The sequence below is a fragment of the Mya arenaria genome, chromosome 3 (assembly GCF_026914265.1).
Source record: "Mya arenaria isolate MELC-2E11 chromosome 3, ASM2691426v1".
In the NCBI taxonomy this organism is placed as follows: domain Eukaryota; kingdom Metazoa; phylum Mollusca; class Bivalvia; order Myida; family Myidae; genus Mya; species Mya arenaria.
In genome coordinates, this window is record NC_069124.1 from 85423063 (window position 1) to 85448662 (window position 25600).

Sequence of the window (25600 nt, forward strand, 5' to 3'; positions counted from 1 at the left end):
TGGCATGCACGCGTCACAATGGCTTGCACGCGTCTACACGCAGTCAGGTCTCACTTTCATATTGAACAACTGATCACATCGTATATATTGCAACTTTTATTTCCCGAAAAAAATGCACATTTAAGCGGGCAGGAGAAGCAGATCCGCCCACCAACAACCGACGTGCAGGGATCACTATGTGGAGACAATGGGTATGATAGGTGTGCTATCTATGATCTCATACAAGCCGAGCGACCCGGATCCCGTGGCTGTCACGAACACCAGCGGCCGTCCTGTCGGGCTTTGGTTACTCGGAATCATCCTGCACAAGAAAACATCCATATCACGTGACATAGTATAACTTTATTTGACCCACTGTGATTACTAATTAGACACCACTTGAAAATTACAAAAAATGGATAAATATCGGATCTTATTGCTTTTCATATATTACCCGTTAGATGATATAATCTCATCAGGTAAAAAGGGGAGTTCTTCTTTGAACACCACAATGACAACCCTGATTGACACAAAACTGCGGCGGTGTTTACCCGATGTCGGATATACGGAGGTCACCGAGCTGCTTGTTAGTATAAAGAGTGTTCCAGATGTCCTCGGACTCGCCGCTCCGTGTGATGGATTGGAACTCGGGGATTGGTTGCGTGCTAACTGTGTTCAACATGTATAGAAACAGCGTACCGGGACCGTGCGTACCCGCCACCATGTACACAGTCCCGTTATCCTCCATCACGTCCAGTCCAGAGACAAACGCACCCTGTAAGCCAAGTTTTACATTGAAAACGTCTTAATATCAATTGGCATATATATAAAACCTAAATCTTCATCGGAGCCGGGCTTAGAATCATAAATCATTTAGCCAAACTATTTGTTTAAACTTGATTTTGTAAATAAAAGCAGTTTTCTTCATTTAAAATCTAAAAAACTAAAGGTACTCACTCATATTTTTGTAAAATGATTTTTTTGTATGAAGAAATAAAGCGTGGCAAATCAAAGTGTTAAAACTAAGATACTAACTGGAACCCTTCAGCAAATGTTGATATTTGCCCAAAGGTTTGAAGACCACAATTTTCAAAAGCATAAATGCTCACTTAATTATGGCTTTGATGTTGCGTGATTGATTGATTGATATTATCACTTGATTTTATCAATGTAGTGTTAAGAGGTAAAAATATCCACCATTTTGTAAGAGTCCTGGTTAATTCACACCACACTAAAAGAAAAATACTTTTTGGTTTATAACATTTTTTTCTGCAATTTCGATATCATAGAGTAAAATAATGAATAGATAAGTGTTATCAGATGCATTACTGAGTAAACTAAGTTTTGGTCCAAACACATGAGCGAATACCTTTAAATGGAGATAATTACACACTTGATACTAAAACAAATAGTGAGCATAGCTTGATCCTGTAATAAGTGAATTAAGATTGATCAAGAACTTGGGGACAATATCTATTTAAGTGCCGTTTTCGCATATATGATTAAGATTCAGGCAACAGTGTTGAAACATTGATTTTTTTCACAATCACGTTTGACAATGTCACTCACGTCCCTGTGTGGCGTGCCCGACAGACAATGTCACTCACTGCCCTGTGTGGCGTGCCCGACAGACAATGTCACTCACTGCCCTGTGGGGGGGGCAACAGACAATGTCACTCACTACCCTGTGTGGCGTGCTCGACTGACAATGTCACTCACTGCCTAGTGTGGCGTGCCAGACTGACAATGCCACACATTGCCTAGTGCATGTGGCGTGCCAGACAGACAATGTCACTCACTGCCTTGTGCATATGGCGTACCCGACTGATAATGTCAATCACGGCCTTGTATGGTGTGGCTGACTGACTATGTCAATCACGGCCTTGTATGGTGTGACCGACCGACAATGTCAAACACGGCCTTGTATGGAGTGCCGGACTGACAATGTCAATCACGGCCTTGTATGGTGTGCCCGCCTAACAATGTCAATCACGGCCTTGTATGGTATGCCCGACTGACAATGTCAATCACGGCCTTGTATGGTGTGCCCGACTGACAATGTCAATCACGGCCTTGTATGGTGACCGACTGACAATGTCAATCATGGCATTGTATGGTATGCCCGACTGACAATGTCAATCACGGCATTGTATGGTATGCCCGACTGACAATGTCAATCACGGCCTTGTATGGTGTGCCCGACTGACAATGTCAATCACTGCCTTGTATGGTGTGCCCGACTGACAATGTCAATCATTGCCTTGTATGGTATGCCCGACTGACAATGTTAATCACTGCCTTGTATGGTGCGACCGACTGACAATGTCAATCACGGCCTTGTATGGTGTGCCCGACTGACAATGTCAATCACGGCCTTGTATAGTGTGCCTGACTGACAATGTCAATCACGGCCTTGTATGGTGTGCCCGACTGACAATGTCAATCACGGCCTTGTATGGTGTGCCCGACTGACAATGTCAATCACTGCCTTGTATGGTGTGACCGACTGACAATGTCAATCACGGCCTTGTATTGTGTGACCGACCGACAATGTCAATCACTGACAATGTCAATCACGGCCTTGTATGGTGTGACCGACTGACAATGTCAATCACTGACAATGTCAATCACGGCCTTGTATGGTGTGCCCGACTGACAATGTCAATCACGGCCTTGTATGGTGTGCCCGACTGTTAATGTCAATCACGGCCTTGTATGGTGTGCCCGACTGACAATGTCAATCACGGCCTTGTATGGTGAGCCCGACTGACAATGTCAATCACGGCCTTGTATGGTGTGCCCGACTGACAATGTCAATCACGGCCTTGTATGGTGTGCCCGACTGACAATGTCAATCACTGCCTTGCATGGTATGCCCGACTGACAATGTCAATCACGGCCTTGTATGGAGTGCCCGACTGACAATGTAAATCACGGCCTTGTATGGTGTGCCCGACTGACAATGTTCCCGAATAACAATGCCGCTTACTGCATAGTGTGGCTTACCCGTCTGACAATGCCCCTTACTGCTTTGTATGGCGCGCCAATCTGACATTGATACTCACTGCATACTTTTGCGTGCCCGCCTAACAATGCTCACAGGTTAGCGTGACATGCCTCGATGTCTAGTGTGGTGTGCCCGACTGACAATGCCGCTTACAGCATATTTTGGTGTTCTCGCTTCGTGCCCGTCAGACAATGTCGCTCACAAAAGAATATGGCGTGCACGTCTGACAATGCCGCTGACACCATAGTGTGGTGCGTGCCCGCTGTCGTACCTGGTTTTCTGAGCTCGTGTCTCTGTCATTAGCCGGCGACCCCGTGGTAGCGCGGTTCGCCGCGTAGTCCGTGTTGAACAGGAAGTGGTAGTAGCTGTCCATGTACTCCTCCAATGTGCCTTCGGAATCGAAGGTTGGTGCAGCCATGTTAGTGGAGTCCCACACAGAGAAGCCGCGGCCGCCGAACATCTCCACGTGCGTGTACCGCGGGTCAAACAAGGAGTTTCCCTCGATCGTACTGACCTGCAGCCGACCTGTAAGGCCACCAAAATATTCAACACCTCTACCATCGCATACATGCCATGCATTTACAAATCATAATGGTACTACCAACTGTACATATGTTACTATTGTCAAAAGAAATATATTGCCATTTAAAACGTTATGTTGTTGTTTCAGTATATTGCAATTGCAATAATATTGACAATAACCTACAATGCAACGGTCATCATGCAGGTACTCCAACCTGACGGCTGTACTCACCAAGGAACCCATTATCTGTCATTTGGGTTTTCAGTTCCACTAGATCTGGCATCAGACTGTTCACTGAAACACAAACGCTTGTTTAAACTGAGCATATTAACTTTGTTACCACAAACATATATATGAATATGTAAAGTCGTACATATTTGAAATAGTTATAGTGTTTTGTGTGTATTGTATGGAATAGCCGATATAACACGATAAACACCTAAGGATCTGGCGGTGATGGTATCCGTCCACGTGAAGCCGTGCAGGGCGGACGTGTATGACGTCACACCTCCCACATCAGCGGTTATCAGGTAGTTTTTACTTCCAATTTGCAGTAGTGTGATCTTGCCAGGCTGCCTCATTGACTTAAGACCCGCGTACGTCCGTCTGTGCACGCCTGAAAAAGGAAACGAAATGAGCTACCGACCAGAAACTAAACGTGCGACCTCACACGTTCAAGCACCTCTACGTAATAATGGTGGCATATTGGTTGATGAATGAAATGCTGTTTGGATTCATTGTTTCAAAGGTTTGGATAATTTAAATATCATTTAATTTAAAGCAAAGACTGTGCTTACCCCCGTCTAGGTCGCTGCAATCCACGGGCGATGTGTCCCACAACTTCTTGGGCAGCGGCGACACTTTCGTCACCTGATATGTCCGAAGATCCAAAGTCGCCACAGCGTCATTTTCCTGTTGTATCATGTAAAATCAGTAACATATTCCAGCGTACAATTACAGAACTTAGATATTCGGATATGTAAGATACATGTGCAGGAGGGCAGGAATTGACGTAAGAGGGGGCAACCTTTTGGCAAGCGGCTCTCCCTAAAAAGCTCAATGTTTATTATATAATTTTTGGCACGGGTGTTATTGGGTTATCCCCCATATTTCTTTCAAGTCAATAATGAAACTTTTGAGCATATTTTAATACTTCTTTCTTCGATATTGAAATAAAACCGCAAGTGCATCCCTCCATGACACGGCAAGCATAGTTTGCGGTATACACAGCGCGGTCTTACCAGAAGCGTGACCCATGCGTAGCGGCCGTCGTTGCTAATGACAACGCTCTCGGGCTCAATATCCTGCGCCACCGTCGTTGTCCCGCTGTACACGGATTTCGGAATATACCGGGACGGCGTGCGAATATTCTGGCTGCCGGTGAAAGTTAGCATTTACATAAGTAAAACAAACACCCCAAACTGCATTTTATGCTAATCATGTATATTATATATCAAATTACGTACTAAAATAACCTTAATAATGTCCATTGGAAATCTGACCAAACTTCAATACCGCTGCTGTAAGCTTCATGCACCTACTGAACAATGTTTGTTTTTTTATATTTGCGCCCTCGGAATTCATTCAAGGATGGAAAAGGTCTGGTGCATTTACCAGCCAGAATTTATTGTATGATTATATAAATTAGATTTTGCCAGGCCCGATGAGACTTCCATCCGGAAAATAGACTTGACCGGATTTCCTCCGACCGAATGGACTTGGACAAAGTTCCCTGCTCCAGCGTTGCCACACATAGAGTCACCAAAGTAGTCCAAAGCTGGATGCCCACTACGATGAAAGTACGTAATGACTAAGTTCTAGTTCGTGCATTCATCCAAATCATGTAAAGTTTAGAAATGGATAAGTACTTAAAGTTTGCTTCTCCCTCGTTGAACTGCTGGAAGTCGATAGTTCTGAGAGTGGGGTCGTTGTTCCGATCGATCACGATCACGGTGATGGAGCCCTCGGGGTTGAGGTACTGATTGGTATCGTCCTTGCCCGGCCGCCCTTCGTTTGCCACCAGCACCATATTACAGTTGGGAGTGTGCTTCAGGTCCTTCGGGTGCGCACCCACTGCGGTAATTGGCTTACAGATATTGTGTTTATGAACAAAGGGATTATATTTTTATTGCATCCATTAGGGAGAAGTAAAACATTAAATGCAGCTTTATTTGAAGTAAATAAATAACAAACTAAAATAAGTTTAAATAACCAAATCCAAACTATATTATTAGCTTTATAACCAGCCAGTGTATGGTCGGGGTGGATGTCTGTGACGGATGAGCCGCGCGCGACAACGTCGAAGAACTGCACGTGTCCCTCAAGAACGTCCACGTGCGCAGATAGAGCCACCGCGAGTCGACCCCCACACACGTCCACCGCCTGAGGGTTTCCCTCATGCTCCGTGAACTGATGCGTTAATATGCGCAATGGGCTGCTTGGGTTGGCCACGTCAATGGCGTGCAGTAGACGATTTCTTGTACCTGCATGGGTGAACAAATTAATGTTCCACATGGCTCTTTTTAAAAAAGTACACTCCTCGGAAACCAACAAAAGTAACATGTCAAGTAAAAGAGTTTAGGACTTTCCAATGCTTTATTTAAGTGGTGTTACTTAACAATCGGTTTAACATGATTCTAAATTTTAGTGGGGTGTTAGAGGGGCCGGGATGCCCCAATACCCCTACTTTCGCTAACTTAATATAGTCTGGCATCCTGACTTCATACTCGTATCAGGTATTATATTTTGTAAAAAAATGTACTATCCTTCATCTCAATGCGAGGAATATAAATATTGTTGGCAGGACACAAAAAAAAAACGCGCATGAGACGTGGAGTTTACTCTTCATTCATACATGTAATGTAAAAGTATAAAAGTTCACCAATGACGTAGATTATGTAGTTGATATGATCGTAAGCGGCGCCGTCGGCGGCGGCATAATTAATGCCCTGGAAGACGTCGGCACCGTTTGAGTTGATGGATGTAGGAAGTCGGGTGTAGCTGGCTCGATTCAGCGTCTTGAAACCGAGAGTACCCGGAACCAGAAAGGTTGCCAGACATAAAAGCGCCCTCGCAACAATCATATCGCTTCATGAAAAACATTTAAACGATATATATAAAATCACGGTTGTTCAATCCAGTTTCAAGGAGTGAATGGTATTCCGAAATACAATGTCAAAAAGGGAACTGCATCTAACTGATGTCAGATTTAAGCTGATAAATGTTAATCAAAATATACCCAAACATTTCAACACCCTTCAAGTAAAACGACTACACCTTACCTTTGAACGTGGCGAATGGAGAATGAACGGAATAGGGACAAACCATCCTACATATATGTAATCACTTACTAAAAGAGGGTTGTTGAATCGTTGCAAACCAATAGTCATTGCATTTATCGAGTAAACCGTGTAACAACGTCAAATAGTGAACTATTTGTGATACAACCCGTTGTCTTATATCTTGGTCTGGGTTAAAAATGTCAAAATGCCGACCTCCGGCTCAAATTTAGAAACATTTAGTCGTTATCTAATATGAAATGTTTATGTCATCTTTAAAAGCGCTCAATACAATTTTATGCAATTCTTTTAATGCATTATCATGTTTAACTCGTTTGACTTTAATGATCAAAACCCCAAAAAGCATATTATTTGTATATAGATAAAAATATACTAATAGGCGCTTGTTACTGGTGAAATTATATTTTCTGTTCTGTTTTGTTCGGTTCAATCAGTTAAGGACATTTCTTACTAGATTAAGATATTCGGCACACATTTTTTTTGTTTTATTTGAGTTTATCAAGGTCTGCCCGTGCCCATTGGCAGCATTACGGCTTGACTACGCCGTGACACCATCACTTACCTTAAATTGTGTTTTAAAAATGCCATAATGATACTTGACATGATATAGAAGTGACAGCAATTCGGAGTCAAATACAGACATTGGAAGACTTGAAAAAACAGAGTGAGATACAAGATATCCGGGTGCGATACCCTAACTCCTTGCGGAGATACCTCTTGGTTTTCCTCTTCCTTGGTGTAAAGCACCGATACAACTTTACTGAGTACACCACTTTTTTAAGCACTACCCTTTAAATGCCGAGCACCAGGCAAGGGAGCTACTTGTACCAACTTTTAACATCTGTCGGTTGCACACAACCTAACTATTTAAGAAGGAATATATGGAAATAGAAACCTTGTCTGGTCTGATCCCTATATTCCATATAGCACCGATAATGTGAGGGGAAGAAACTCAAGACTACCGTAATCATACAGACCTGCATCATCAAAACTGTTGTCTGCATCGAAAGAAAGACAACAAGACCAAGTACAATTTATCAATACTTTCATTAAAGGTTAGTATCATAATATTATTTTCATCTTTAATTTAAACAGTATTTAATCTTGTATTCAACTATGAAAATAAATCATTGTTATAAGCATCATCACCATTGATTTTATAGCTGATATAGTACTTTTCGGATAAACATTTTTCGGATATTTTATGTGCTTTAACTCTTATTACAGTATAGGGAAATCGGCTGCAGCTCTTTGCGAAGGGAATTTAATCAATTAAATTTACACATAGAAATTTAACAAAACGTTTATAGCTTGAAACTATTTAGACTTAAACCTAAAGTGACAGATCTGTAAATTTATGTATCTGTATGTTAATGTATCTCACCTAATATCGTGAAGTCCTAAATAGATCTTATTCTACAAAGTTAACAGTCTTTTAACAGTCAGTTGCGCATGTATGTTCGCCTCGCCGTCCAACTCAGTAACACCGATATTTTACCCTAGCACCGGTGCACTCGACAGTTCCCGCTCGGGAACCGTCACGCTTATCACCCCGGTGGAGCACTCCACAGTTCCTGCTGAGGAACAACCACTACACTCCCCCCCATTTTAAAAAAGAAGTGTTGCCTTGTATTCCGTAGCCGGTGATACCAGAATGCTCCACGACTCACTGCTGGGCCGTCATGATAGTTGCTGTACCATCATGATCCTCTCGCCTCCCCTCACCCAGCTTGAGAAGAGGCAACGCCACGCCCTACTGTGGGGGCGCATACAGCCGCTTGCCATTGGCGCAAGCTAACTGTAGAATCTCCTGCCAGGACTCCGTCCTGTACCGCGCCACGGCATTGGCCATGGTTCCCAGATGTAGTGGGCTCCCCAACTTAGCCCCTTTCGCTTTGAAAAATGGAGAGTCGGTCTCAAGCAGCAGCCGACTCGGATCCAAGGTCCGTAGTGCCTCCTTAGCTGCCCCTGAGCAACTGGCAATCAAACTTGTGTACCCGAAGCACACATTGGGGAACTCCGTCACCCATAAATCCACGGTTTCCCGATCTCTGTAAAACAATGCAGATGGATACGTTGGCTAGGCTGTACCCTTCCCTTAAGCATATACAACAGCTGCCACAGGTTGTCCTCCTGTTCCCTCGCCCTTGCATGCAACACCAGAACTTGGTCCCCCTGTAATTTAGATAATGTCCTGTCAAGAACTCTATGTTGCACATTCCACTTTTTCGGCGGCACAGTATAATCCAACCCCACTTCTCCGAGTGCACGTACCCCTGGCAAAGCCAAACACCTTTCAAAGTTAATCCAATCTTCCTCCGAAATGTCAAAGGTTGATTTAGGGTGAATCCCTATTGCAGTCCATATGCCCCTGTCCATAAGTGCAGTAGTTAAGTCTGCACTTGGGTAAGACTTCGGGTCGCAGAACACGGCCACGCCCCCCTCCAGCTGAATAGCAAAGTCACTATCACTGGGCTGACACTCTAGCACGGTAGAAATGTCCATTACGGGAAGACGCGCCCTACTAGCCATACTGTCTAAATGAAAATGGCTGTCCCACCCAATGGGTTTCTCCAACTCCGTCACTCCCCTGAATTCCTCTCTAAGGGACGCAGTCCTCTCACCACCCAGGAGATCACACAGCACTAGCTGCGCTCTCCAATGAACCAACGCCGCGGGAGAAGTAAGCGGAAACACATCACAAGTATCCGGAGCAGATATCCCCAAGATCTTTTGCACCCCATCAACGCACTGGCGTTGACGCTGACTGAACATAAATGATGGACACGGTCCTATAGACATATTCACCATTCTCATGGTCCTTTCTAAGTCACTGGACCCAATCAACATCCGGGCCATCACATTCAGCGCAGTCACTTGAATTGCGGATACCTCTTCATTCATGTGCTGATTTTCATTGAAGATACCCGGCACATGATCCTGAAATGCATGGGCACGAGACAACTGGACATCGCAGTTTGATACCACACAAAGTCCTTGCCGGCTTTTCTTCGCAGGACGCTGGTCCCTTGAAGGAGAACGGCTCTCATAATGTCTCTTTCCATAACGAGAAGAAGGCACAGGCCTTCTCTCCGCAGTACTCCTCGACTGCCCCCGTCCTCTACCCCTCACATTCCGAACTGGAGACCTAGGAGTTCAGGGTCCCGATCCTCTACCGCCACGCCTAACAGGTGACCTTTGGAGTATGGGAACTCGACCCTTTCCTCCCCCCTTCCTCGGAGAAGTTCTCAGAGCTGGCGGGTTTGCCTCAACAGTTGACGTGGAAGCTTCCGCGTCTGCCTTTTGTAGCGAGCGTCCCGGGGACACGGACAGATGTGCCATTCCCACTTCCATGTCCTGAGCAGAGGACTCCGCAGGAGCTTGTCCTCATCCAAGTCCTCTTTTTCCCTCTCTATCACGTAGGCTACACGCTCTATGTCCGGATTATCAAGCATCCGAACATCCCTCGCCGGCATAACAATCTCATCCTTGTCAGCCATGTCTAAAAATAGAGAATGGTATATTGAGATTTTACTGCCTACACACATAGCACCAGTACTTATCAATAGTAAGGGCGTCCGATGCCGTTACACCTACACATGACCCATGAAACCATTTGTCACAGCCGTCGCATTGAATCATGAAGCGACCTTGCCACAGCTGTGACAAATGGTTTCATGAGTCCCACCGCTGCCACCAGTAAAGTAAACCTAGGAGGAAAAATGTCCAGTGTGGGGCTCGAACCCACGACCGCCGGAACACTAGCACGGCGCTCTAACCAACTGAGCTAACCGGGCGGCTGGTTCTTACCCACACACACTACAATGTAAACTTAATAGTTAATACTGTACTGTATACATTTTGAACTCCCCAAGTAAAAACTGCATGGGTGAGATCCTTATGCTGCTATCAAATGATATATGTAAATCTCATGTGAAAAAGTATTTTTCTATAGCCGAAATAGTCTTTAAGAGTACTGCAACGCTCCCCATAAAGAGTTTAATAATATATATATATATATATATATAATTATGACTGGTTGAAAATATCTTTTAATTTTGTGGAAAATACTATTCCCCAATCCCGGTCTCATCCACTCTCTGTTTTCAAATTTTATAGCAGTTATCAGCCATGTTTGAGACAGTGTGAATGACTGGGAGATAATAGGATTACAATTGATTAAAGTTGTTAAGAAAACAAAAACGACATATTTAAAATCAATAAAACAAATGATTAAAAAATAAATAATTATAGGTTTTATATGAAAATAATATATGTTTTTAAAGGCGAAGATAAAAACTTTAAGTATATGCATGTATTAAAATAATTGTCATGAAGTACATATATATGTTGTGTTTCACTGTAGGTATGTAATAAAGACACTTAAAGTTTTACTACATTTATTCTACAAGTGTATTACACGTGAGTACATCAATAGTCTAAATCATACTGCCTCTCTGATACTTCTAGGGATTCCTCCTTGGTGCCTTAGAAGGGTGGTTACTGATTTGCATATAGAGGGTGTAGTCCATATAAACAGCTGCTTCAGAGTCTTTGACAATTTTTGTGTTGTTGACTCTATAGGGAACACAATAAATATCCAAATGTTAAAAAACGTTCCCTTTATGCGCATTATTGTGGCTAATAGAGGATGGAGCTTCTATGCTCACAACATTAGAATATATACAAGTTTTATATTGTTATCTTATATTTTCATTCACTGATAAAATGTTTTAAGTAACTCATTTTCTTCAGTTTTGCAATTAAACAAGCTGTAAAGGTGGTATTAAATATACTCATTTGTGTAGTCGATGTTTATTTATATATTCTTCCCCTTTACAAACACAGCAGAATTTTTACTCTGTGGCATGGAAGGTTTTGCATGGTTCCATCTTCATTTAGGCAGTTATATAGAAAGACTAAATAAAAGGTTTAAAAATGTGTGATCAAGTTTCATAATGCAAGCTTCTTTGTACTAACTTGGGGAATATGCAATGAAAACATTATTAGAAATAAAATTACAAAATATATTTCCTAAAACCTTTTTCCAAATAATAAACCTTAGTAAACTATTGGAAAAATGTGATATGATATGCTTAAGCATTTCGAGTAACTAAAAATGGCTGAAAATAAGAGCAGAGTAGATAGATTTCCCCTTGGTGGACAGACACCATTTTTATTTTAATGAGGCTTGGGTAATATTCAGACTCTGTACTCTTCGAACACATGTTTTGATATTGCTCTATGTGTTCTGTGAACATTTTAGAATTGACCATTTCTATTTGCCTTGCTTAGTAATAAATATTTGCTACAAGCCATCATTTCAGTCAAATGCTTGCTTTAGATGGATTGAGGCACACATAGTTTCTTCTTTCCATTATCAAAATACTGTATTAAGTGGTTAAGTATATATTATCCACAGTTGAACACCCAGACATTTTAGAAGAGTAATTTTTCTGACACTTGCACCTTTAGTGACAATATCAGAGCAATAAACAGTATCGGCCTCTTAAAAAAGTGATGACAGATACGCCTGACAACAGTAGCCAAGTGACAGCGGCGGAAAACTTTGAAGTGTTAATTGTTAATCGTAGTCTCGGATGACTTTGCCAAATACTTTTTATTCTTAGTCTAATTATTTTGCTATTTTTAAATAAAAATATAACAACACTAAATGAGGAACAAATGAAAGGTACGTTCATGACTATAATATTCTGCAGATTAAAAATATTAAGATTAAGTAACAGAAGTAAAAAGAAGAATTACTACAGAATATGAATATCAATTTCGAACCATTAGTGCTTCACCATTTTTATTTGTTTTTTTAGCTCACCAGAGCACGAAGTGCTCAAGGTGAGCTATTGTGATCGGTCTTTGTCCAGTGTCAGGCATCCGTCCGTCAGTCAGTCCGTCCATCAGTCTGTCCGTCAACAATTGCTTAAAAAACTTCTCCTCTGAAACTACCTGGCCAAATTCAATGAAACTCATCAAAAAAAATACTACAAGGGGTCACTATTGATCAACAACAACAACAACAAAATGGCCGGCTTCTTGTTTTGCTTATAAAAAAATCTCCTCTGAAACTACAAGTCCAAACTCAATGAAACATTACAGGAAGCTTCATTGCGTGACTCTCTTCAAAAATACAACAACAAGAACAGCAACAACAACAAAATGGCTGACTTCCTGTTTTGCTTTTAAAAAACATCTCCTCTGAAACTACTGCTCCAAATTCAATGAAACTTTACAGGAAGCTTCCTTGGGTGACCCTCTACAAAAATACAACAAGGGGTCACGATTGATCAACAACAACAACAACAACAGCAAAATGGCCAACTTCCTATTTTGCTTTAAAAAAAAACATCTCCTCTAAATCTACCAGTCGAAATTCAATTAAACTTTACAGAAAGCTTCCTTGAGTGACCCTCTACAAAAATAAAGCAAGGGGTCATGATTGATCAACAACAACAACAACAACAACAACAAGAACAAAATGGCCAAAATGTTAAAATCTGATAGTAATGTAAAGTTAACTCTCGAAGCAAGGGCAGCAAGTCTTGCTAATATGGTCTCCCTTTTTGTTGGAGATTCCACTACTTTCTATTTTTTGTAACAAGGGAATAGATTTTAAATTTTATTAAGTCTTCAACATAGTCACTTCTAAGGTAATTATTGTTCTTTTTTTAGATTCATAGATTCAAATAATTATTATACACTTTATTCTTTAGAAGAAATTTAATTTTTACTAAATGATAAATTTAATAATCAGACTTTTCCATTGAACTTCATGTAGATTATTGTAAACTTATTCTAAGCTACAAAATTATCTTCTGTGTGGATAGTGAATAAGCCCTATTAATGTATTTAAAGAAACAAAGATGGAAAAAGCATTAATATTAGTGGAAGGTGCTGAATGTGTTCTAATATTTGATTTTTAGAACTTAAGGCAGTTTATTGATTTTATTGGATGGTGCACTGTTTGTTGTTTGTGTATCTATACTAAAGGTTCTTTCAGTGTGCAAGCAATTTAACATAGTTTTGTCAGTGTGCAGGCAATTGAACGAAGTCCTGTGTGTGTGCAGGCAATTGGACAAAGTCCAGTCAGTATGCAGGCAACTGAAAAAAGTCCTGTCAATGTGAAGGTATCTGTACCAAGTGCTGTCAATGTGCAGTCAATTATCAAGTCCTGTCAGTGTGCAGGCAACTGAACAAAGTCCTGTCAGTGTGCAGGTATGAGAATCAAATTCTGTCAGTGTGCAGTCACTCATCAAGTCCTGTCAGTGTGCAGGTAACTGAACGAAATCCTGTCAGTGTGCAGTCAATCACCAAGTCCTGTCAGTGTGCAGGAAACTGTGAAAAGTCCTGTCAGTGTGCAATCAACTGTGACAAGTCCTGTCAGTGAATATCCTGGCAACATGTTGGATCAGTATGTTTTTCAATATTCTTTGAGTACAAATATCAATCTATATTGTTTACAAAGGTTAAACTCTCTTACTCAGGTGAGCGATTTAGGGCCACCATGGCCCTCTTGTTTCTATATTTATGTAGAACATTTTATTTTCACCACTTATCTTAAGTTATTCCCTAATATCTTATTTACGCTAAAAAACATATTTTCGCACGCAAAGTTTCATTTTCAATGATCAAATATTGAGTGATCAGTATCACTGTATGTAGTGTAAATATTTAAGATATTAAATATAATCAATCAATGACAAAAAGACATGTTTTTGCTTATTTACGCTCAAAATGCTCGCCAAAAATATCCAGTCTTTAAAAAGCTAAATAAATTATATCTTAATACTGACTAATTTGGTTGAAAATGATATATTTCATTTTTTTGTCTTTTTAAAAGCAAGTAAAATAGTTAATTTTGCTTAACCAAACATCAGGCCCCAATTTCTCGAAACTTCTTAAGCTTAATAGGCCTAAGTAGCTTAATTCAATAAGCCAAGATACATACTGAGATTAAATTATGTAAAAATGGTTTATTGTGATTATCATAAAGATAATTTCTATCTAAAGTATTAAAACTCTTCAAGTCAATATAAAGCAATTTATTGAAAATCAAAAATAATGAGATTAGCTTATTCCTGTTGTAAGGAACTTGAGAAGTTTCGAGAAATTGGGGCCTGCAACACAATTTGTTACCAGAAGCAATAATATTTTTTCAATACCTAGATACCGTGTATAAGGAGGCCGAATGAGACTGGACCATGCGAGAGACCGGGAAATAGTATCGCCCCAATTTTGTTTTACTATCTAAACATCAAAGTCTTGTCTGAATAATAGAAATTTCTTTCATTCTTACTGTTGTCCTAAATTATTGCCAGCATGTCAGTGAACTATGCAGAAGGCCTGTCGGCGTATGAACATAAGGGAAAATGTGGCCTGGCAGAGAAGTTTGACCCTCCTGACATTGTTGCTGAGAAAGTCTCAAAGCTTGTTTCTATGATCCGAAGCAGTAGACATATAGTGTTTCACACAGGGGCAGGAATTAGCACTGCAGCAGGCATCCCGGACTTTAGGGGACCAAATGGTAAGTCTGTCACATACTTCTGCATGTACATTTGAAATTTCCTTAAACACCATAATTTATGATTAATCTGTAGTGATCTGTATTGTCTTCATCATGAATGAAAGATCAAGCAATTTATTGAGTGTTTATATTATAAAATGTCATTCAGTTGAACAGTGAACATGTATACATCTTCTGATCTTGTTAATTTTTAGATGTTTTGTAGTGATATGTAAAAAATAAATGCAGACATATTATTTTGCGTTAGGTATATTTGTGTTAGTAAGCTGTTTGTTTCAGGTGTATGGACGCTAGAGGAGCGTGGGGAGAAGCCAACATTCAATGTCACATTTGAGAGTGCTGTACCCACCTTTACACACAGAGCTCTCGTTGCCATGGAAATACTTGGCATGTGATCCTCAATGAAAACCCTTAATAGCTTTTTGTTAATCTTTGAGCAAATATTTTTGAAGATTTTTTTCCAGATGTAATATTTTATTTTGTTGAATCAAGTTCAATCCAGACTAGTGAAAAGAGGTCTAGAATATTGTGATCTATAAATGTATGAAAAAACACATACCAAATCTTGTCCAATCACAATATGACACAAACATGTTACATCATTTCCAGGCTTGGCAAAGTATGTGATCAGTCAGAATGTTGATGGGCTTCATGTACGATCTGGTCTCCCTAGAAACAGGATGTCTGAGCTACATGGCAATATGTTTGTTGAGGAGTGCAACAAGTGTGCTATGCAGGTATGACAGAGGGGCCAGACATGGGCAGGTAGCTGGGTAGCCCGATCTTGTGGGACAACTTAAAATGCGCATACACAAATATAGAATGAAAAAGAAATAGTTGTTTTATACTAAATGGGCCTTGAATAAGATTTTGGGTCTCCAGAAATAAATCTTGTTCCAATTCTAATCAATATTGAATTATAATATGTATTTTAAGAATCAACTTTGAAAATAATCAATAAGCTAATATCATCATCATTTGTTTTGGAAAGAGCAAATTTTTGCGTAAATATCTGCAAACGAATGATAAAAGATTGCTGACAAAAAATCAGATTGCAACAATTGATACATGTATACGAGCTTTTCAATTTAAGCTAATAAACAGAATCATACCTACAAACGAATATTTACTCAAATGCAAATTATCTAACACTAGCTTATGCGACATGTTTTCTAGCAATATAGAAACTATTAATTACTTATTCTGGGAGTGCCATATCATACAAGACCTATGTAATAACTTAAAGACCTATCTCCAAACAAGAGGTATATTTATTGAACTCAACCTGGTTACCGTTCTATTTGGAACAAATGTAAGTAGTAAATATAGCAGTATTAACTTCATTATTCTACTCATGAAATATTACATATTTTGTTCAAAATACCGACAAGTGATTCCAAACTTTCTAATTTTGAAATATACATACGCATTCAAATTGAACGTGAAATAGCTATCATGAAAAACAAACTTAATGTCCATATACATAAATGGGCATTTTTATCGTTAAACATCAAACTTAGAATACCGGTATGTCTCTCAAAAATGTCTTTTTTCAATTTGCCTTAGTATTTTTCTTTTTATATTTTTTTTGTTTTTGTTTTTTCGCACACCCTCTTTTTTTAACAAAAAAGCATTACAATACAATATCGAACATAACTTTGTTGTTGCTTGTTACATTATAAACTCTACAACATGTTTTTGAAACTATCTAGTATATGATTACTATTGTTAGTTCTGTATTGATATTGTTTTGTTGATAAGTCGAAAAATTAATGTTTTATGGCTTAATTACCGTTACAAACGGTTTAAGAAAAACGCATAAAACATCAATTTTTGAACTTAAATATAAAAATATTCAATCTAATTTTTTGTCAGCAATCTTGTATAACTGGTTTCACATAAACAGCTCGTTCATGTCAATTTTTCTTTCCGGTAAATTCTCGTTGAGTTCATTTTAACAAGGGAGGTCACTCTCTTACACAAATGCGGTGAATGCAAAAAAAACTTACAAACTCTCCTGAAATAACAAATTGTTTTGAAGTGTTTTTATATTTCAAAAAACCTTCTTCAATAACCTGTCTCTATGGTGACCTGCAAATTCCGGGGATCCCAGCTCGATGCATTCTGTTATTGAAACCTTTTTTGGTATCGTTTGTAATTAAATAATTTACTTTTTGTGAAAGTTTTATGAAATTAAGATGTTCTAATGAAATGTTTAATATAAAAGGTTCATGAATGTTAAGCTGTTTCACAAATATTTAATATGCTTTTACATGGATAAAATGCTCAGATAACTTACTTGATGCGGTGTGCATCCTTCTGCAATTGATGCGCAATTATTAAGTATGTGCTGTTTTTGTTTTTTTTTCGTTAAGTTATTAAAGTCAGAAAAAGGATATGGAAATTAACTTACTGATGTAAAAAGCATGACTATAGCATCACACACTCTGGTTCCAGGTTTATCCATTTAAATGATCATGATGGTACAATGTATATAAAGAATGTATTCCTTGCTGATATTATGAACTTTCGATTATTGTCCGATAGTATATCGAAATGCTTGGTCCAATTCGATTTGATTATGGATAGCGAATGGAGTCCGATTTTCAAACACTAATCTAAATAGAATTATAATTACTTGTAAAACCGTACATTTGATTATGATCATATATATAGCAAGCCTTTAATACATGTATGTTTTTTGCACATTCATTTCAAGATGTTTATCAAATAAAATCTATTTATGGATGATGATTGATGTTAGTTTTCTTGCAGTACATTAACCGTGAGGTGGTTAGGACAATGGGCGTGAAGTTGACAGGCAACATCTGCATACAGAAGAAATCCCGTGGTACTTGCAGGTCAGTCAGCTATTCTATTTTTTCATATCTATACACAGAAAATCAATAACAGTCATGATGTACATGAACATATTGAAAAATATCTTTGCTTGAAAAACTCCAGTCACCAAGCTATAGCGAAATTATGAAGTTTTTATTTTTAAATATGACCTCAACCTTTGATATTAGAAAATATGTAATATGCTAAACTTGTTACACCACAAGCTGCTCTTCAAGATTTTGAAGTTAAATGAATCTGATTTTTTGAGAAAAATATTCATATGAAATGTAAACTATTACTATGAAATCCCTTCCATTGACCTTTAAGTTTAACCCGCTTTTGACGAGGGATCAGAAATTTTATACATGACACACCTTCCCATGCTGTTTAACAATTGAAGTTTGATTAAAATCTGATTATTAGTAAAATGTTAAGGTGAGACAAATATTTTTAATTTGAAATTCTAATCTGTTTTTATTGACAACTAAGTATTTTGAACGGATACATGTACCGGTATGTCCAATTTTGGCTGGTAGTTAGCAATAAGTGTTTATAGATAAACTTTTATAATTCTATTCAATATATTATTGTCTGTACCCAGGGGCCAGCTACAGGACACAGTGCTTGACTGGGAACATGCCCTCCCTGACATGGATCTTGACCGTGCAGAAAAACAAGCCAAGTACATTATTTGACATCATAATGACAATTTTTAGCTCGACTATTCGAAGAATAGGTGGGCTATACTACTCGCCCCGGCTTCGGCATCCGGTTAAAGTTTTAGGGCAAGTTGGGGTTTTCACTTATAAGTCCAATACCCTACATTCAATTGACTTAATACTTCACACAGTTGTTCAGGGCCATCACATAATGAGGTTAGATAACTCCATATTATTCTTTACACAGATTATGGCCCATGATTGACTACGGAACTTAGGTTAAAGTTTTAGGGCAGGTTGGGATATTTATTAATAACTTCTATACCCTTTGTTCAATTTTCTTAATACTTCACACAGTTGTTCAGGACCATCACACAATGAGGTTACATAACCCCATGTTATCCTTAATACAAGTTATGGCCCCTGATTGACTTAGGTTAAAGTTTTAGGGCAGGTTAAAGTTTTAGGGCAAGTTGGGATTTTCACTTAAAACTCCAATACCCTTCATTCAATTGACTTAATACTTCACACAGTTATTCAGAGCCATCACATAATGAGGTTAGATAACTCCATATTATCTTTTATATAAATTGTGGCCCCTGATTGACTATGGAACTTAGGTTAAAGTTTTAGGGCAGGTTGGGATATTTTTTATAATTGCTTCTATACCCTTCATTTAATTGACTTAATACTTCATACAATTGTTCAGGACCATTACCCAATGAGGTTACATAACTCCATATCCTTAATACAAGTTATGGCCCCTGACTGACTTAGGTTTAAGTAAAAGTTAAGGGCAAGTTGGGATTTTAATAAAAAAACCTTCTATACCGTTAATTCAATGCACTTAATAAAATTCAAAATTATTTACGACCATCTTACAACAAGAAATATTTACACCTCAACTTCCATTCCTTAAATGAACTGCCTTTCGGCAATTGCGTTCATCCATATCTTCGGATATGTTCGGATCGCAATTCATCGCATAACAATAAACATGAAAACTATTGATCTTGGTATTGTTTGTATTGTGTCAGGAGGTCCCGTAAAATATAAATCAACATTTTAGAAAGTGCTAAGTTATTATATTTTAAACGTTTTGTTGCCAAAAGTGTTTCAATTTTACGTTTAACAGTGATTTCAAGTGGTTGATCTTTTCCCGCGTTATTGTGACGTCATTTGAAAAAAATGTTTACGCTAACAGTTGGGTCGTCCTATTTACAGAATGGGTAAGAAAGGATTACTGAAAGATAATCCGAAATGAAACGAAGTATTTTTTTAACGTTTCTTGAATAAAATAATGAACTATTGGTGTAAATATAAGGAATGAATTGCGGGGTTGATGTCATTATCGGGGATATGAACGCAATTGGGCTGGTCAAAGTACGAGTGGAGTCCTTCGGACTCCACACACTTAGACCAGCCCAATTGCGTTTATACCCCGATAATGACATCAACCCCGCAATTCATTCCTTAAACATAACTCCATGTTAACCCTAAATACAAATTATGGCCCTTGAATTTTTTTTTTTTTTTTTTTTTATTTCTTTTGAAAAGCATATTTGTATATTCTTAACCACATTTTCATAATGGGAAATCAAGTTATTTGAATGACTTGCGTCATTGTTCAGGCCGGCTGGTGGAAGGGCAGCATCAAAGTCACCTTATGTATCGAATAATATTAGTTAGGTTTGACATAAAGAGACCAAACTTTGTAATATTACATCTTTATTGTATTCACTTCTAAGTCAAAGCGACGTAGTCGTGCGCGCTGTCTTACGACGGCTCTTGTTATGATAAAGTGTTTGAAAAGTTATAACCTTTTAAATACTGTTATAAGTTAATTTGCAATAAAAGGATGTTACAGATTTGCTAAATGCACAATAGTGAAATTGGTACATGAATGAAGTATTACTTGAAATAAATAATATATGTTCATATTCGCAGGGCGGCAGATCTCAGCATCTGTCTTGGAACATCTCTACAGATCGTACCAAGCGGAAACCTGCCCCTAATAACCAAGCGATCTGGTGGGCGTGTAGTCATTGTCAACTTACAGCCCACAAAGCATGACCGGAAGGCGGATCTGAAAATCTGCACATATGTGGACGATGTGATGAGGCTGGTCTGCCAGCAACTGGGTGTAATTGTCCCAGAGTATGATGGGCCGCATGTGGTGCTACGATCTGTTCACACGGGCCTAGGGGAGGACGACCTTGCTGTTGTAGTTAAGGATGATACCCTTGTCCGGAAACCCCACCCAACAGTTACAGCCGTGCAGGCAGGGTGTAAAGCACTGGTGGAGAGGGGGGAGGGGACAGAACAGTCTAGGCTGAAATCTGAGGGAGATGACAAAGAGTGTGATACCAAAAATTGTGTTGAAAACAAATTACTAGTACTTGGAAAAGCTCCAATTGATGCAAGGATACATGATACATCGATAAAAACTGAAGTTGGTAATGAAAACATTCAAGCTGAAAATGAACCAGAGGTTAAAAGAAAAAAGTTAGATAAACCTGGCGATTGTATCAAAACAGATTTAGTTAAAGATGAGAAACAAAGTGAAAATTGAAGAAATTATTCAATATTACATACTTCAAACTGTGCAGAACTACTTTGCAAAAGTAAGAAATAGGAAGGCAGTTCCAAGTTTACCAGTCTGAGGCTAGAGCATGGAAAAGATGACAGCTCATATGGTATGGTCTTATGTGGTAACTCCCAGTTTTCACACACTGACAGTGCTTTTAGCAGTCAAAATACTTGTGCATCAGTTGACTGTGACAATGTTGAGACCAGTAGTGAAGCTTGGGTGTCAGTAACAGTTCACTTCAGGGAAGCATTGGGAGTCTGTGGTAGTGCAACCGTTGACTGCACAGTGAAAAGGCAGTCTTCACAATTTACTGATATTCCACCTAGCTGAACATGTCCAAAGTTGTTATAGCATTTTACACTGTATTAATGGAATGATCTCTTATCAATTATCTTAAGGATTTTTACCTAGCTCAGTAATATATAAATATTGACTGCCTTGAGGGTGACGGTGCATATTGTCAACCAGATGTAAATACTGTCGACCAAGGCATATTTTATTGTACTGAATGAAACTAAAGAACAATTGTGTTGGATGACAAACACCAAAAAAGTGTAATATTCCATTTGATTTCAGAATGTTTAAATATGTACGGAAGAAATAAAACTTTTTATATATGACATCCAAAACCATAGTGAGTTTGAATTTTTAAAATAGTACATTTAAGATAACAAAAAATCATGTATTGCAATGAAGCTTAAAAGACAAGTGTTCCTAACCTGTAAGTAGGTAACTCCAACTGCATTTAGACTAAATACAACAGTACTCAACTATCAAACCTGCTAAAATAATCATGTACGATAATTCCTTTTTGCATATAATATTATTATTCGAGTACGAAATTCTGGTTAAGGTTCTGGATGTATGATGGTATCTCAGAAACTACTTAAACAGGGGCAAGACACCAGATGATATGATTGCAAAAAGAAAATGGTAAAAAATGAACATAAATTTGACATCATGTTGTTAGACGCATTGAAATTTACTTACTGATGTATCAGATCGCTTATGACACATGCAACTTGCGCTTTTGACAATTCTAGGCTTGTTTTGAGGAAATACTGTATTTGCTGTGTTTTGTACCATCTTGTGTCTAGCCACTTTAATTTACTGCATTGATACTTGAAACAATAGAACTCAACCATCAAACCTGCTTAAATAATCAAGTAAGATAACTCTATTTTGCATTATATGCAATATGCAAATTATGGCCCTTATTGTAAGCCTTAGAAACTCTGGTTAAGGTTTTAGCATTTAAGCACATTCAATATCTCAGCATTTACTATTTCATTTATTGCAATGAAACTTAAGGTGAGTGTTCCCAACCATGCAACCTACTCAATGAAACAAGTTGATCAACTATATTGCATATTAAATAATGCTTATTGTGGCCCTTGGCACTCCTCCTCAATAAGATGTGTATGTATAGCAGTTTGAAGTCAATAGCACAAAGACTGGAGTAAGGCTTTGGACTCGTAAGCGTGACAGAAACAAATGCGTGCAAGCGTACCATTCCTATATCCCCTTTGCCTTTCTGATTGGGATATTAATGACAAAAACAATATGTCTCAGTATGACTCCCTTTGTCGAAGGAGAGATATAGTAATAAGAATACTTACATGAAACTGTCAAAACCAGGTTTGTTTTATATACATGTCCAGGCTTTAGAGAACTTAGGTCAAGAACTTTTTGATAAATGCATTTACTTGGCACAGGCCTTTACTGAAACCAACAATTCAAAATACATCCTAGTATGTTAGTTGTAATAGACCACAACATCATACTCCAAAGTAATGAAAATCTGTCTTTGAAACGAACCATGAATAATGTTTGTTTTACAAAATAAGTTCATGTAAGAGTATGTAATAGTGTGCATACATTAGCAGTAAAACACATGTATAATATGCAGATATGAAAGGGAGAACTCCTATAAACTGAAAAATTCTTAGCAGTTCTGGGTTTGACCTCATTGGAGCAAAATGGCATAATAATTTTAAGCTCTACTGGCCAAAGGCCAGAAGAGCTTATATGCGATGGTAATGTGTATGTTGTATGTGTATCCGAGCGTCAGTGCATCTGTAAACAATGGCTTGTGAACACAATACAGTAGTCTTCAGTTTTGATTTTATCTCGATGAAACTTGTACAGTATTTAGATATCCTATCAGTTCCTTTCAAAAACCAGCCAGATCCGCTCATGCATGCCTAGATTGCCCTTAAAGTATTTAAAAAAATGTTATTTTTAGCTAAGTCTACATGTAAGGCCAAGTCTAGGATTAAAGGGAGACATCTTGTTTTTATACCCCCGACAAACAAAGTTTGGAGGGTATATATTGGAGTCACCCTGTGGTCGGTTGGTCGGTCGGTCCGTTGCAATTTACCTTGTCCGGAGCATAACTTAAAAACTACTGGATGGAATTGGAATAAACCTCATACAATGGTAGAGCAAAATGAGAGGAAGTGCAGTGTACAATAACCATAATTCTATTCTTGTCTATTACTGAGTTATTGCCCTTTGTTACTTTTTTTTGTCTGGAGTATAACTTGAAAATTACTCGATGGAATTGATTGGAACTTCATACAATGGTAAAGCAAAATGAGAGGAAGCGCAGTGTTCAAGAACCATACCTCTACTTTAGCTAATTACTGAGTCATTGCCCTTTATTTGTTTGTTTTTTTCTGTCATTTTTTTTCCAGACATTAACTTGCAAACTTCTTGATGGAATTTATTAAAACTTAATACAATGGTAAAGCACAGTGAGAGGAAGTGCAGTGCAAAAGAACCATAACTCTATTTCAGCTAATTACAGAGTTACTGCCCTTTGTTACTTTTTTCTTGTCCGAAGCATAACTTGAAAACTATTGGATGGAATTTAATAAAACTTCATACAGTGATAGATCATGATGAGAGGGAGTGCAGTGGACAGGAACCGCAATACTATTTCAGCTAATTACAGAGGAACTGCCTTTTGTTACTTTTTCTTGTCCAGAGTATAACTTGAAAAGTACTGGATGGAATTCATTGGAACTTCATACAATGGTAAAGCACAATGAGAGGAAGTGCAGTGTTCAAGAACCATAACTATACTTCAGCTAATTAATGAGTAATTGCCCTTTGTTTTTTTTTGCTGTCAATCTTTTTTACCAGAAATTAACTTGCAAACTACTAGATGGAATTTATTAAAACTTCATACAATGGTAAAGCACAATGAGATGAAGTGCAGTGCACAAGAACCATAACTCTATTTCAGCTAATTACAGAGTTACTGCCCTTTGTTACTTTTTTCTTGTCCGGAGCATAACTTGAAAACTATTGGATGGAATTTAATAAAACTTCATACAGTGATAGATCATAATGAGAGGGAGTGCAGTGTACAGGAACCGCAATTCTATTTCAGCTTATTACAGAGTTACTGCCCTTTGTTACTTTTTCTTGTCCAGAGCATTACTTGAAAACTATTGAATGTAATTTATTAAAACTTCATACAGTGATAGATCATAATGAGAGGAAGTGCAGTGTACAGGAACTGCAATTCTATTTCAGCCAATTACAGAGTTATTGCCCTTTGTTACTTATTTTTTGTCCGGAGCATAACTTGAAAACTACCGGATGGAATGTAATAAAACTTCATACAATGGTACCGCACAATGAGAAGGAGTTCAGTGTTCATGAATCATTACACTATTTTAGCAAATTACAGAGTTATTGCCTTTTTCTGTGTTTTTTTTTTTGTCAAACTTTTGTCCACACAGTAACTTGAAAACTACTAGATGGAATTTCATAATAAAACTTTATACAATGATAAATCATAATGAGAGGCGGCGTTCGGGGGTATTAATCACCTTCAGTGATAGCTCAAGTTTGGTTGTGCAGTTGGTTTTGTGTCATACTCTCCCTTGCCCTTGTTTAAATCACAGTTTAAAGGGGTTGGTTGATTTTTAGCTCTATTGGCCAAATATCAGAAGTGTCGGTTGTTCGCACATCCATCTCAACACAATTGCTTGTGAATGTTTGTTCAAGTTATGCCCCTGGGGTTATTTCTGGCCAGGCCCCAGGTTCACAGGTTTGGTATACTTAAATTGGGAAATGTTTGAAAATCTTTTTGTCTGAAACAGCCAGGCAGACCCTTGCTATTTTGAATAAGGCATAATTTAGTGGTCCGC

General features: G+C 38.4%; 2 protein-coding genes across 2 annotated transcripts; one reads left to right on the forward strand and one right to left on the reverse strand.

The window, feature by feature from the left end:
- Window positions 1-83: 83 nt before the first annotated feature.
- On the reverse strand, window positions 84-6837 carry LOC128229138 (uncharacterized). Its single transcript, XM_052940853.1, has 11 exons — window positions 6791-6837; window positions 6391-6596; window positions 5753-5992; window positions 5378-5582; window positions 4751-4883; window positions 4307-4421; window positions 3949-4125; window positions 3741-3803; window positions 3258-3511; window positions 531-754; window positions 84-301 (listed from the first exon to the last, which is right to left on the reverse strand). Exons 2-11 carry the CDS (start codon window positions 6590-6592, stop codon window positions 175-177), a joined length of 1740 nt encoding a protein of 579 aa, XP_052796813.1. The 5' UTR covers window positions 6593-6596; window positions 6791-6837; the 3' UTR covers window positions 84-174.
- Window positions 6838-7778: 941 nt separating this feature from the next.
- Window positions 7779-22059, forward strand: LOC128229139 (NAD-dependent protein deacylase sirtuin-6-like). Its single transcript, XM_052940854.1, has 7 exons — window positions 7779-7863; window positions 15142-15347; window positions 15627-15734; window positions 15957-16084; window positions 18123-18208; window positions 18790-18870; window positions 20795-22059. Exons 2-7 carry the CDS (start codon window positions 15143-15145, stop codon window positions 21417-21419), a joined length of 1233 nt encoding a protein of 410 aa, XP_052796814.1. The 5' UTR covers window positions 7779-7863; window position 15142; the 3' UTR covers window positions 21420-22059.
- The last annotated feature ends 3541 nt before the right edge of the window (window positions 22060-25600 follow it).

Bases quoted from the DNA above. Each gene is read 5' to 3' on its own strand.
- LOC128229138 (XM_052940853.1), bottom strand. From the start codon at position 6,592: ATGATTGTTGCGAGGGCGCTTTTATGTCTGGCAACCTTTCTGGTTCCG. The intron at 5,583-5,752 runs GTTATAAAGCTA...CAATTACCGCAG, and splicing joins CCCCGACCATACACTGGCTG to TGGGTGCGCACCCGAAGGAC. The intron at 755-3,257 runs GTACGACAGCGG...CTTGGCTTACAG, and splicing joins ACACGAGCTCAGAAAACCAG to GGTGCGTTTGTCTCTGGACT.
- LOC128229139 (XM_052940854.1), top strand. From the start codon at position 15,143: ATGTCAGTGAACTATGCAGAAGGCCTGTCGGCGTATGAACATAAGGGA. The intron at 15,348-15,626 runs GTAAGTCTGTCA...TGTTTGTTTCAG, and splicing joins GGACTTTAGGGGACCAAATG to GTGTATGGACGCTAGAGGAG. The intron at 16,085-18,122 runs GTATGACAGAGG...GTTTTCTTGCAG, and splicing joins GCAACAAGTGTGCTATGCAG to TACATTAACCGTGAGGTGGT.